Source organism: Micropterus salmoides, unplaced genomic scaffold (assembly GCF_014851395.1).
Source record: "Micropterus salmoides isolate LMB-PRFRI ecotype aquatic unplaced genomic scaffold, ASM1485139v1 Ms_hic_scaffold_21, whole genome shotgun sequence".
NCBI classification, from domain to species: Eukaryota; Metazoa; Chordata; class Actinopteri; order Centrarchiformes; family Centrarchidae; genus Micropterus; species Micropterus salmoides.
Genome location: NW_024041262.1, coordinates 3,056,883 through 3,071,910, shown reverse-complemented (window position 1 = coordinate 3,071,910; position 15,028 = coordinate 3,056,883). Strand labels below are relative to the sequence as shown.

Sequence of the window (15,028 nt, the reverse complement as noted above, 5' to 3'; positions counted from 1 at the left end):
ACTATGTAAAATTGTTTTTTTCTGTATATAATTTTATAACTATTGTATATAACATTTGCTTTGTGATACATAAGGGGAAGTGCAAACTTCAACCCTGTTGCAAAATGAAAACTAAATGTACTTTATAAAATGCTTTTAACCTTCAACACTTATCTAAAACAAACATTATTTTTGCCTTAAAAACTATCTTTAAAATACTTTTTTGGAATTTTTACCTATGTCCCTTGTACTTACTGTGAAAATGCTAAATATATTTTGACAATTTACAGAACTCTGATTAATGTAGTAGTTCTATTAACTTATCTAGTTATCTGTAAAAAGCCAACCCAATTTTCCTGTGCAATGAGGGATAATTACTGACATTGCAGGTGCACGGTCAAATTTACTTTAGTTTTAGGTAGCCTGAGTAGAAAGTAGTATCTGATTGTCTAACTGTGTTTCTTGTCTTGTCTGACTTTGTAGCAATGTTGACACATTTGATGGCCAAATCTACAAAAATAGACTAAGTTGCAAATAAAAATCACAATTATGTGCCCTAGTGGTGGAAAGGGTTAACGAGTTGAGCATGAACCAAAATGTCCTGGGGTCACATCCCTCCGGATACACTAGTTGCCTATTCAATAATAGCTTAAAATCCATCCATTGTCAACCGCTTATCCTGTGTGCGGGGTAAAAGCATAAAATGCTCCCCAAAATAATAATAATTTTTACAAATCTGATATATTATTTAAATGTGTCTTGATCTCATCATGGTTTCCAGGTCAAACAATAGTCTTTCTAGAGTTCTTTGTAGTATCAAAAAGAACCGGAATGCATAACAATACTAAACGACAGCTTCTGACACTACATCGAGACTTTTAGAGAGTGTAGCTGATGCTTTTCAAAACTTTAAAGTGACAGTATTTCAAATTCCCCTTTTTACTGACAACAGTAATATTGCAGGTTTACTGGCATAGTGCAATGTAATGCCATATTCCGAAAGGCTGGCTGTGGACATTCGGTCAAAAATGTCAATCGGTGTATGTGTCTCACTGTGTAATATAAGGCCGCTACTTTAGACGGATTTTATTACATTGTGAATTGCACAGTGTATACACATCTGAAATTAGGTACATTTTTCCCAGAAAAGGGGTAAAAATACAACAAACAAAAAAACAACAACATGAACCTAATGCTAGGAGACTCTTGTAGCATAGCTAAGCTCGCAGGGCAATGTAAAACCCAGGGGTGCTATCTGTTCAGCAAACAACTCTCCACTTCAGGGACATTTAGGTAAGATATGCAGATGCTGAACAAAGTAATCAAACTCACCTGCTTCTTATCCTGCTGCTCCATGGCAACCACAACCACTCAACATGCTCTGCGCCTCAACCAGCCAACGGCACCTGGCAGAGCCCTGCTGAGGCTCTCGGACAGATCCTTCTCAGACGGCTGCCTGTGGAAGCTGCAGATCAAGTGGGTCAGAACCGGACGGAGGAAGATGGAGAAGGCAGGTGGGTGCAGCCTTGGTCCCCCACCTGGCAACACCTCCTGCCCCGCCTCCTCTGCCAGTGTGACAGGAGGCACGCCCACACCTGCAGGGACCAGCGGAGAGAAGCAAGGAACACTGTAGGGATTGGGGTTTTTGCTTGGAGGATTAACTGTTGCTCAGGTGCAGCACAGGGATCCTCTTCGTAACATCCATGTACAGGTCTGTGGATAAATGACAAATTACATTAACCAATTAAAAAACAAGTGTTAACTCCAATGACTACACTGACCAAAATGCAGTACTCTATTGCAGTGTAGGCCAGGTTTAATTAAGATACTGGTTGATGAATGTCCTCATGGTTGGCAGGCTTTGCAAGTTCAAGCTGCTTCCTTAAAGTTAGCTTCGATGCTTTCACGTTACGTACTGTGTTGAGGCTGCAGCGAGAACACCCAGATGTTAGCATAATAGCTCTATTGAAAAGCAGATCAAAGCATTGAATCTACTGACACGAGGCTCGCCACTCACTCTGACCACATAAGCAGCTTCCTGTGGCACAAAAAAAACCCCACTCAACTCCAGAGTCAGCATTCTCCACTGGCAAAGAGTGGACAGTTCTCAGCCAAACAGAGGAAAAAAGAGCCAGACAGACCGAAGGGTCAGAGGGTGCACTGATTACAAAGTAAGACTGTGTGAGTAAGATTAACAGTCCTTGCGGAGGGTCAGAAGGCGGGTAACGCAGAAAAAGTCAAGCAGAATGTGGCCACATGTACTGTTTACAGAAGGGCAGTATGGGGCGTGTATTTCAGAAAAACAACGCCTCTCTAAAAGCCATTCATCACAGCAGACATTTGAACTTGTCACAGTAGGAAAAGCAAAGATGTTACCAATGACATTAACTATATCTGTTCTATTCAAGTGTCCCAACAAGCCATGACAGTGTGTCAGGACACTCAAGCTGAAACAGCTAAATGGAATATAACTTAGCAGACATTCATTATCCATTACACCAAAATGTCTTCAGTGAAAAAGGCCTGTCAGCTTTAGCGACCTGCCCTCACAAATCTACTGCTTATTATCCTTACTTTGCATTACCTGGAACAGGTAATCAGTCACTGATAACTCTGTGGTGCCAAAGCAGCTATTCCCTGAACTGACAGCACGTTCCTGCTACTAATAGCCTTGTTTACAACTGTCATCTACTGCCTGGTTGAAATGCAGTCACAACCGGGTCCACTACTAGCTCATGTCAAGTAAACTTAGCGAGATAATCCTTGTAAGCCGAGCTCAAAGATTCACATTGGAATTGTTTTCCTCCCCATAGACTGCTTGATCATACTAGAAGACTAAGTTAACAGTGCTGAAATAAAGTTTAGAAATTGCCTTTAACTTCAATTATTTGTTCGATATTAAACGACTAACGTTAGCTGATGCTATTCAGACAGGTAACACAACATGTGAAAAAAAGGTCGAGAACCAGGTTCATTTCATAATTTTCATGCATTAGTTAGAACCATAAATCAGAGCTGTGGCTTTCACTGTCCACGAAACAAATGTACAGGAGCGAACAAGTTAATGTTAGCTAACGTTAACGCTAACGTTACATCGTGAAACCGTTTTTTGAACCTTTTACTCAAGTTTAGGAGTCACTCTTAACTGTTACAGAACGACAGTACTGCGGAAGACACTAACGTTACTTTAATAATAAATAATAAATGTATAACGTTACAATATTTCAGTTGTTCACATTACTGCGCACTAATTACGTTGTTATTTTTGTGAAATAGCAAGGGAAGCATATTAATGTTAATAACGTGCCTCAAAAGGTCGAAAACAACAGCCTGGTGTAGCGTTAACGTTTTTAAGCGTTTATCCTTAAATTGACAACATATCGTAAGCCATGTTCGTGAGAGTGTAAAAGGCTTTAAATCGGAGTTTATGTCATCTTCCCTGCACGCAAAGTAACGTTAAGTGGAATTGCGGCTTCCGTTACGCGTCCCCTTCCCTTGATGTCAAAGGCAGATGCTAATGTTCACACCACAGACGCCTCGACCTAACTAAACACTGTCCCAATATTCGCTTTAACAACACAGCCCGTCGATGCACAGTTTCAGTCTGCAAACTCACCTTTTCTAATGTCCAGCCGTTGTTGATGTCTGTCTGAAATAATAACGTGTTTCTCTCGAACACAAATGTACTTCTGATCATTTACTGTACCGCAGCAGCCATGTTGGGGAGCGTTCTGTCTGGAGAAGGAATAGTGTGTTATGACTGGACGGCGCCAGAGTACTCTGTCCTCTCATTGGTCGAAACCGAGAAGGCGGTCGCGTCACCGCCGTCCCTACGTTCTCCAATGGATCATTTTCCACGGCGATGGCATGGCGTGCCTGTCGCTGTCTGAAGCAGACTGTGTAAACAACGCGATTGTACGAATCTTACTATGGTGAAGGCATCGCCCAGCCTACAGTGGCTCTGATTGGCTTAGCCGGACGACGACGTTTCAGAATCACTTTTAATGGCCAGGTATGAGTAAGTTACACGTTGGAGGAATCTGATTCAGGTCTTACATTGCTCTCAATGTACACACAGAACATCAACACACAGAGCAACAAGCTCAGCAACAAACAGACACCAGCAACAATATTTGTAGACAGAAACATAATAGTGTATAGGAGCATAGGGCAGTGATGAATGGATGCAGATATTATTATGAGGTGGGTGGCTATGATACAAAATGAACAGCCAATAAATTACCACAATGATAAATAATTAGTATGCAGATAGACGTTAGAGTCAGAGTCACAGGGTTATTGCACAGGGATTTGATTTAGCCATGGCCTGTGGGTAGAAACTGTTCCTGTGCCTGTTCGTTTTGGCCTACAGTGCTATAGCGCCCACCAGAGGGGGGGAGCTGGAAAAGGTTATGTTCGTTGTGTGATGGATCTGCCGTGCCCATTTCCTGACTCTGTACCTTCTTTTATGCTCTGGATGTATAAGTCCTGAATGGAGAGCAGGTTGGCACCATTTTATTCTGTAGTCCAGACTGTCTGTTGTAGTCTGTTTGGTGGCAGATCCAAACAAATTAAAGAATAAAACCATTGAAGAATAATCTCCCCCCGTTTCCCTTTAACTGGCTAAGGTATTACTCACTGTGAGCATTTGCCTGGAAAGGCTCTTATAGTCTATGTGCGTAAAATCATTTTGTCGGATTTCTTAGTGATAAAGAAAAGTATGCTCAACATATCAAAAAACTGTTTCCTTAAATTAGATGTGAATAGTCAAGTGTTCCCATACATTGATTTATTTGTGGCGGCCCTCCACAACATCAATATGACCCCCACCTTTTGATTTTCCATTTTTTTCCTCATCCCCTCCGTGCCACGTGCTCTCTCTCTCTCTCTCTTTGTAGGCTATGTTCTGCAGTTTATTTTGCAAACATTATTTTTATCCAACTAAATTCTCAGCTCACTGACATTACCACACTGAACTCTGAAGTTGTAGCTCCCTTTATGCTGATCACAAAAAGGAAATGTTATATACAAAAAGTATATACAGTAGATAAATGACAAGTCATAGTAATAAAAATATGGTGCAGTGCTGTGGATGAATTAAGCAATGTCACAGCTTTAGGAAAGAAAATGTTCTGTAGTCTGCTGGGACGACAGCAGAAACTTCTGGATCTCTTGCCAGATGACAGCAGGGTGAACAGGCTGAGCTGGGTGGTCACTGTCTTTAAGTATTTTTGGGCTCAGCAGGCACCTCACCTCACCAATATCACTAATGCTTGGTAGATGGGTACAATGATCTTCTGAGCAGTTTTAATCCCCAGCTGCAGAGGTCTCCTGTCCTGGGCCATCCACATCCCATGCCCGTTTGTGATACTTCAAGCCAGAATGCTATATATTGCTCCTCTGTAAAAGTTAACAAGAACTTGGCACAGGAACCTTGCCTTCTAAAAGTTCCCATGAACTTTTTGATATATGGGTGAGAACTCCATTTCTCCTTGTTCCCACACAGTCTTGTTCAATAACTTAACTTATTGTTGTTATTCAATAACTTAACTTATTAATTAATACCCCAAACAGCCCAAATTCCACACTTAAACACACAAAACACAACACAAATAAATGCATAATAAAAATGTCATCCAAAGTGACAATATGCAATCATTAGAACTGCCAAGGATAACACAAGAAAGTTAAAAAAGAAAATAAAATATAGATGGCAAGGCAAACTCTGAATGACTTAAGGTACGCTGTACAGTCAACCATTACAATATACAAATGAATAATAACACATCCTGAGGGCTGTATCAAAAAAGCAGAATTTAGAAATCCAGAATAACAGAAAAAGCAAGGCTTGACCTAGAGTGGTCAGTGCATCCTGGCTTTATCCGTTTCACAAAGGTCAAACCAGCCTGGGGAGGAGCAACTTTGTCAAGCCCCGATGTAAGTAATTCAGATAAATGCGCGTCAGCAGCTTTCTTCAAGAGAGCACACGGCCGATCCCAGATTTATTGAAGCTGAAATGGAAAAGATGTGTGCAGCATACTTAAAAAACAGTAACCTGCAAATGAAGTAGGTTTACAAGGAATAAAAACACACTGTGCTTTAGTTCATGTTAATGTTATTCCTGGTCTGTGTATTTCTGTGTTCATTATTTGATCTTGTCATGTTTTTGGGTGGGTGGTGCAGTGGTTAGCACTGTCGCCTCACAGCAAGAAGGCTACAGACACACGCCTTTCTGTGTGGAGTTTGCATGTTCTCCCCCTGTCCGTGTGGGTTCTCTCCGGGTGCTCCGGCTTCCTCCCACCATCCAAAGACATGCAGGCTAGGTTGATTGGTGTCTCTAAAATTATCCTTAGGTGTGAGTGTGAGTGGTTGTGTGGGCCTGCGATGGACTGGCGACCTGTCCAGGGTGTACCCCGCCAGCCAATCCCAGCTGGGATAAGCGGTTGACGATGGATGGATGTTTTGGGGTTTTGTAGCTAAGTTTAGTTTTTTGTTCATTCGCATGTTTAAGTTTTCTTAGTATCTGTCCTGTCTTTTATCTTAGTCCTTAGTCCTGTGTCTCCATGTAGTCCTGTCTCCTGTTTAGTTCTGTCCATGCTCTGATTTTGTGGTCTTTCCATGTTTGTGTTTTACTTTGGTAGATCTAACCTTTTGTGTTCTTGTGTACTTTACTTCCTGTTTTATTTTGTAATCTTCTGTGCCTGGTGTTCTTGTCTAGATTTGCTTCCTGTTCTGGTCTCCTTGATGTGATCCACCTGTTTTATGTTCCCGCCCCGCTCGTTTGCCTCACTACTTAATGCCTGTGTTCGGTTCAGTCTGTGTTGGTCCATTGTTGAGTGTATCCTGTGTTGGTCTGTTGCCTGAGTTTGTGCCTGCTGTTTTTGGACCTCTGTTTCATTTACACCCCTTTGGATTCTATTTGGACTTAGCCACAGTTTGTAAGTGTACTCTCTTAATAAATTATTGGACTATATCTGCTCAGCTCTGGTGTCCTGCACTTGGGTTCTCAACCCTTTTATTAAATAAATCAATAAGTTACACAAACCTCTTTAAATACATGCCTATTATTGCATTTTCACATTTTATTTCTTCTTCCACCACTCCATGTACCACAGACTAATACAAAATACTGGTGGGCCTGTACTCCATGTCTCCCAGTTTGTCTTCTCCCAGTTTGCATTAAAAGCATAAATGTTTAGGAAAAAGTGTGCTACACAGTTAAATATGTAACTGATTACCATATTGGCCACGGCTTAGTTCTATTCCATTTTAATGTCTTCATGTTGTTGTTTTTTTTAATTCAGTTTTTATCTTTGAATCAATAAAGTTATGTCAAAGTGATTACTGTAATAGACAGCACTATAAAATGAACTGCAGATAATAGCTCAGAGCCACAGCATGTTGAAGCATTTCCTGTGTCTCCGTGAGGCTGTGGTGCTTATCTCCATGGCCACAGTTAGTTTTATCTCAAACCCGAAGAACACAATCCAAAGCCTTTGAAATATGTTATAAATGGTATACCACGGCTGAATGATAGATGAGGTCGATGGAAGAGGTTGTGTGCTGTTGAAACATTGTTTTGTTACCCTTTTGTTTCCTCTTCTTATTTTTATTTATTTTTTCCTCTTTCAGCTTTTCTTTCCCCATCTCTTCTATTCTCCACTCAACTCGCTCTTTCTCTCTTTCATAATTTGGGAAGAAAAGCCCTCAGACCAGGCTAGAGCCCTTACGGGTCCCCACTGACACTTATTGTTTTCAATGCAACTTGTAACTCAATTAATGTGAACTGTTGTCTTTTCACTGTAGATTGTATTCTTTTCAATGAGACATGGATTCCAATAGAGTTCAAATCAACACAAGTTTAGTGATAATTTAAAGGAAGAATACAAATACATGTGTACCTGAGCTGCCCCCAGGAGCAGAACTCATCAAACCCCGTATTACATTGATTGATGGATCCAGTCTTGCTCCTCCTCGTGGGTCTTATGGTAAAACCCACCTTCACATAAACACATGTCAAAACAATAGTTTAATTTACCCTACAACACTTCTACATAAAATAAAGACTGAATTGTAACATCGATCAATAAATATTATTTTGGTGTTGTATTATGCATGCAGTGGTTAGCACTGTTGTCTCAAGGCAAGAAGGTCGTGGGTTCAAACCCCGGTTGCCCCGGTCTTTCTGTGTGGAGTTTGCATGTTCTCCCCGTGTCTCAAACTGTCCTTAGGTGTGGGTGTGAGTGGTTGTTTGTCTGTGTGTGGCCCTGCGATGGACCTGTCCTGGGTGTTCTTACAAAAATGTCAGAAGGCCACACACAGAGAAAAAAGGTGTGTTTCAGCAGAAAACTCATTTCCTCTCTCCTCCATCCACCTGCAACCCGGAAATTGATCTCATCCAGCCTGTTCCCAGGGCGTCAAATAGCTTTGCTTTGTCACCTTCCTTCGGCATCTGGTACCAACGCACATGGCAGCCTATAGCGTCACTGTTCAATGCCAAAAACAGGCCTAGTGTAAATAACACAAGTCAGAGTAAGGCAGTGGTTGGGGTGGACAGATGGGTCAGAAACTAGGCTCACCCAGGAGACCAGTGCTCGTTTCCCCTGTGACACAAAAAGTCAACACTGATTCTGTTTAGTGATGTTTTGTAACTTAGGTAAGCAATATTACTTAAACTTAGTAACTAATTAACCACAATATTTTGCTAAACCTAACCAAGTAGTTCAATCAATCAACAAAATTTATTTCGGTCCTCACACATAATTTTCCAAAAAGTTCTTGTGGCTAAGCTAAACCGAATTGTTACGTTTCACAACATTAACTTAGTTTTATTTTGTAAGTATAACTGGACACTGCATATTTATTAGGCTATTGCTAACTCTGTTGCGGAGCAGTACACATACAAAAACAACACTAAAGGGTACCTATGGCATTAAAGTGGCGCCTTAATCCCTAAAATACATCTTGACAATACATCGAGAAGAGGAAGATGAGGCACAAACTGAGAAATGAGGGTTGTTTCATTATTGTAGTGTAGAAATAACACCACAAAATCTAAAATGTGGCCTATAGCCCTAAGTGCACCTGTTGTCACAGGACTATACAGTTTGAATTTTGGACTACACAATGGGCATTATAGGAAAACATGAAATACAACAAATTGAACATTAGCAGCCGTTTGCACTCGCCAAATCAGCAGTTGAATTGGTGTGATGTGAGGATCAGCTCTGACATTATCTTAATCCGTATAAAGACTACGCATAAATCCTCTACCTGAACAAATCATTTTCTCTGGTAGAGACCAGTGACTGTATAGACATCCCTCTCTACTGACACCGGTCCTTGTAGGTAATATCTTTATTGTGTGTTGTTTTAACACACACACAGACACGATTTCTTTAACAATTTAAACTATTTAGAGAAACTGTAATCGGTTTTAAATGTTGCATGTGCGGTAGTGTCACAGCAAATATCGTGGAAGATTAAGCAGCAAAGCTGAAAACTGTAGTAATTAAATTGACAGGAAAAAGGAAACAGAAGTCAACGCTTAGCCTTCTGAAATACTATGATACTCAAATTCTAACTACTGCTACATTGGATGTTTCCAACCTATCGGCTTACAAAATTTGATGGACTTGATTAGGAAGATGAAGCTATCTTTTTAGCCTAATGGATATAACACCATCTTTCCTATTTTTAAAGGTTCACCCCACCACCCTCCCTCCTCTGTCCACTCCTCCACCATCCTCCTCATCCTGGCCCCCATCACCCTCTACCCTGTACCCTCCAATCCCCCAACACGCACGTTAGGCTCATTGGAAACTACAAATTGCCCCCAAATACATTTAAAATACTTCAAATACAATAAAATAAAAGTGAAATCATATTTCTGCATGTGTCTGCCTCTTTAAATAAATAGACATATTATGGTTGGTGTAAAGTAAAAGGACAGGTGTCCCATCAAATTCTGTTTCCAGGAGTTCAGGGGAGTACTGCATATGTAGAAGAAGATGTATAAAGCCGTTTGTGGCTCCAGAGGGAGCTGTGTGAAGTCTGAAAAACTCACCAGATCTCTGTAGCCCACTGCTCATCTTTGATTGAGACTAGAGGCTCTAGGCTACATTAGCTGCTACTAGCATAATACACCAGAATCACCGACTGAGCTGCTGGCAGTCAAATTGCATTGTGAGACATGCAGACGCCAGGTCTTGACAAGGAAGAAAAATGGTGGAATAAAAAAGATATTTATGGTTGTGCTGCACTGATTTTGACCTTTTGTGAGTCCAACAGGGGGAGTAGTCAATTTTATCTGAGGGGGTCCACTTCTCTGTGACAATGCAAGAGCCTAATTAACTGATTCAACAGTGTAAAAAATGTTGACTTGCTGCTGCAAGCTGAGTCCTGTATAAAATTCATGGGGCGCTATCCGGAAGATTAAATGCTTCAGTGCTTCTTTTAAAGTTGTGACAGAGATTCATTCACACGATGATATGAGTTTATATTCTATTTTATACAGAAACCTTTCTTTGATTAACTCGTCGAAGACTCCTTGTAAGAAAAAACTGAACTCATGAGGTGAATCAATGTATTAATCAATTTCTTTAATTCTTATAAATTATTCGCGTATATTACATGACAACCTTACGAACTTTCAACAATGATTAACAAACTTAATATTTCAACAAGTGAATCAGAATTTGAATACACTCATGGAACCGTTTCTGAAGTACAGAGTGAACAGAGTTCATACAAATAACTTCGCTCTAATCCCTCCTCCATTCACCTTTGTTCTTTGATCAGAGTAGTATGTCAGCTCTGTATCATGTCCTGTAAGATATCACTGGAGAGATTTTTCAGCATCGCGTGTGTATATTTATGTTTCTATTCAGCCCTTCTTAACAGTAGCACACAATCCATGACTTTACACAGAAAACCCCCCATAAATTAATAAAAAAGGAAAAACACAAAAGACAGTTACAGAAGCCAGATCTGAACTACAGCACTATACTGTGTGTGTGTGTGTGTGTGTGTGTGTGTGTGTGTGTCTAGTAGCGATTTGAAATGGAGCTGTTGACTGATGGTCGGATCATTTCTTCCATTATCAGAGCAAGGACGTGGCACATCTCCTTCGCCTGAAAGAGACATTAACAGACATTAATGCACAAATCCCCGGGATTATTACAAATAGTTTATATTTGACGAGTGCACCATATACCAGAAGCCACAGTAGTTAACTGGTAATTACATAACCCTGGTGTTTTGCCTTCCTTCAACATTGTTTGCTGTATGTGTAAAAATAAAGGAAAGGAATATTCCTTATATACAGAAATGTATTTAACGCTTTATTTCCCCCAACCTATGTTTGCACATTTGAGAAAGTTAATAATTCATAGAATTATATAATGTCTTTAAGTATCAAGCTGAACAATAATCAAAGAGGTTAGGAGGGTCCAGGGTCTTGAGTAAAACATTAGGTAACTCTAGGAATAATTTCCACTGGGCAGAGCATGTGAGAAGCAAGAAAGTCCTACTGTTCTTTACTGTCAGCATTTGTTGCCATGTTTCATAGAGAGAACCAAAAAAAGAAAAATAACTTTTCATTTTAATGTACATTAAATGCAATGCGTAAAACATTTTGATTGACATATACTTACACATGATGGACCACGGCAGTGTTTATTTATAAATGCTGTTGTGTATTTTTTTTGCAATTCCCATCAACGTGAACATGTAGTCACAGCTGAGGTTGTTACCTGTTTGAGATGAATGGTGACTTTTTTGGTACGACCTGGATAGCCATAATTGATGTCCACAGCTGGCACTTTGCTTTGTTTCTTGGGGCGGATGGTGCGGATGGACTGCACGTCTGCCAGAGGAATCAGAAACACTTGCTCCTGCAGAGGAAAGAAACATCACTCATCAGAAGGCTGATTCTGACTTTTTATTTACAATGCATGTTGAGCATTAGCTTCATACATCCACCAGGGATGGTGACCTGCTGCTGGAATTTTTTTTCCTTTAGTCGACACATTTAGCTCCAAACACAGGCCAAACACTATTTCAGATTGAAGCTTTGCCAACCTGTTTCTGCAAGGCCTAGTTCAGACTGAGAAAAGACTAAACTCTTAAATGATGTGGAAATGGACAGGATAAGCAAAAGGACAAAACTCCGTTCTTAAGGGGCATGAATTCCAACTCTGTTTAACAAAGCAGGTTTAACAAAGCAGGTTGGAAAGTTTCAATTTGAACTTTATGAATATAGCAGAAATGTCAAACACCACTGCTGACTGTCAAAAACTGGATCAAATCAGAATGTACCCGGTCACACAGGCACAGATGAAAAGTGAAAAGGACAGGAATCCTATCATCTTCATTTGAAATGAATCCTCTATCCTCATACAATTGGGATACAATTCGCTGAAGATAGGCAGTGAGATTAAATTAGGGATACACATTGGAGTGTAAGTACCATGGCTGTTGAGGGTACCTGTGTTTTGGGGTGAAGGAACTGCAACCCCTCCTGGCTGACAGTGACAATGCATGGGGAGGGACAGCCGCGCTGGCTGACCTTCTGAGTCAAGAAGATGTTGGAGCCAAACAGAGGCAGGCTGCTCAGAAACTCTAAAAGACAGAGGATTAAGATAAATACAGTTATCAGTTACATGAGAGAGAAGAGGAGAGAAGACTTTGACTTTTAACCTCCTTTATTAAAACATGTACGACACACTAAACAAGAATTACCACCCTGCTATTGTATTTCTCTGCCAACCAGCTGCAGTTTACATCCATGTCTGTCCAGACTCATATTTTATGTAGTGAATAAATTAAGTATACAGTGATTTTTGGGGGCTAAATGGAAGTTTATTGATTAAACATGTATGATTCCAGTAAATGTACATTGATGAACTGATAATTGAAGAATTATTATAGATGTATTGGCGGGTCCACCTGTACTTGATTATGTTAAGACGGATTCATATCCATCTACAGTATACAGCAAAAAGCTGTGAAACTTAAACACTGCCATATGCATTTTGTATCAGACAATCTATGCAAGCCACATTTACAGAGTAAGCACCTTCACATTTAGACAGTAGACTCTATTGACTAGGGAGAAATGCCTTAGTTCTCCCCAAAACCCACAGATGGACACATTTGTGAGAACTAGATGTCTGATTTCTGATGTTTAGTGATGAGGTCACAATAACTCGAAACTGGCGATTGAGGTCAACTGACCATGACTCGCTTGATGAGTTACACAATGAACTTGACAGGATGACTGCGATGACAATGATGATTTTTTTAATGCTGGATATGAGCAAAAAACCTTATCAGACAGAGGAATAGCAAATACAGGCAAATTTCAAATATGTATGCTTTCAAATAAATGCCTGTTACCCATGTTGTCAGAGGTGGAAGAAGTAGTCAGTCACTTCACCAAAGTAAAAGTACAAGTAAGTTAAAAATGCACCCAATAAAAGTGCAAAAGTACCAGCATCAAACTAGTACTAGTACAAGTATCAAACGCAAAATCACTCATCATGCTAAATGGCCCAAACAGTGATTTATTTATATTACATTTATTTATTATAACTACTAATGCATCAATGTGCTCGTCACTTCAGTGTTGCAGCAGATGAAGGTGGAGCTGATCTAATCATCCCATATACTGTGGGGTAGATCAGTCTATAATTACTGTATATACGTTTTATTTGTTGTGTATTAATCAGAATCTACAAGGTATCTATCTATCTAACTGGTTTCTGTCAAATAAATGTAGTGGAATGGATCTTGACCTTTGACCACCAAATTCTGAGAAGAAATACCTCCAAGGCATTTTTGGGATATCACGTTCACGAGAATGGAACTGACGAGTGGATGGACGGACGGAAAACCCCAAAACATAACGGATGTATGCTATCCCCCATCCTAATGATTGCTCTCCTTACCTCTGCATTTGCAGACGTTGTCTACAAACCTCTGGCTAAAACCCCATTCACCAAACTTTCTTGCTTCAAGAACACAATCACCTCCTTGAATAACCAATAGGTTGATAGCCAACCTGTTCGCCGACAGCAAGCAGCACATCCTCACCTATCCCCTCACCTTCATCTTCCACCTCTCTGGCTGGAGTGACCATAGCCACCAGCGTGCCAAAAAAAGACAAAAACTAACCAACTTTCACTACAATGAAACATTTAAAACACTGCGTGTTTCATACGAGAGAGAGAGCAGAAGAGTAGAGAAGAGAAGAGGTACTACCCACCAATGAATTGTATTTTGGCATCTTCAGGGCTGAGGGACTGTTTGGCAGCTGTCTGGCCCTGACAGAAGGAGAGGATCTCCTCAACTTTACTGTTGAGCCCTTCCTGTGAGGGCAGGTAGTCCTTTATCTCCGGCCTTGCAGAGAAATACAATCACCAAGTGTCACTATACACATACTTACATTTAGGTGATGTTAAGAGTTAGGCTTATAAGCCAACTTAAATGTTAAGCAATAACAACATACAGACCAAAATAATGCACAGTCACCAGAAGAAGTTGTTACTGTGATATAACTGAACGCTGGGATGTATTGGCTGATAAATGCTGCCAAGTATGGAGTTGATCCATGCAGTTCTTTGCATTGGACACGAATCAACTTCAAATAAATAATTTATGGCCCCAGTGGCTCAGCGTTATAAAGGGGTATTTAATAATTTACAACTCCACTTTTCATAAAGCTGGCTCATTCGATTTCTAGACGAGAGTGGGATGAGAAGATCAATATCAATCTCAGTCAGGATGGGGTTAGCTTTGCTTGGCATAAAGACTGGAAGCAGAGAGAAACAGCTAGCCTGGCTCTGTTCTAAGTGAAAAAGTACACAGTAATTAACATTAATTCGTACACAAACAGGCGTGTAAAAACTACAATTTCTGGTTAGGTGCTGGAACTATTTCTTGGTGATCAGCCAGGCACAGTGACTAGGAGCAGCTTACGGGAGTCTTGTCGTCACAGCAAGGATTTGGTATCATTATGCCTGAACAGAGACCAAAACCTGTGCTCACA

The 15,028-nt window shown here is 40.4% G+C and overlaps 2 protein-coding genes across 10 annotated transcripts in view; both read right to left on the bottom strand.

Moving 5' to 3' along the window:
- tmem94 (transmembrane protein 94) overlaps positions 1-3,792 on the bottom strand; it is a 42,956-nt gene extending 39,164 nt beyond the window's left edge. For 2 of the 9 annotated variants that reach the window (XR_005446991.1, XM_038735405.1), the window contains exons 1-2: positions 3,596-3,792; positions 1,312-1,692 (exon numbers count right to left, since the gene is read on the bottom strand). Coding sequence is in view for 8 of the 9 variants with exons in the window: in XM_038735405.1 (XP_038591333.1) it covers positions 1,312-1,335 (24 nt within the window). In the remaining variant the exon portion in view is untranslated. The remainder of the gene's footprint in view (positions 1-1,311; positions 1,693-3,595) is intronic. The other 7 variants (XM_038735411.1, XM_038735410.1, XM_038735408.1 and 4 more) reach the window with 6 other exon arrangements.
- A 6,767-nt stretch (positions 3,793-10,559) lies between these two features.
- Positions 10,560-15,028, bottom strand: part of myo15b (myosin XVB) — a 67,815-nt gene continuing 63,346 nt past the window's right edge. The window contains exons 63-66 of the mRNA XM_038736135.1: positions 14,246-14,379; positions 12,467-12,600; positions 11,733-11,873; positions 10,560-11,111 (exon numbers count right to left, since the gene is read on the bottom strand). Of these exons, the coding sequence (XP_038592063.1) occupies positions 11,025-11,111; positions 11,733-11,873; positions 12,467-12,600; positions 14,246-14,379 (496 nt within the window). The 3' untranslated portion in view covers positions 10,560-11,024. The remainder of the gene's footprint in view (positions 11,112-11,732; positions 11,874-12,466; positions 12,601-14,245; positions 14,380-15,028) is intronic.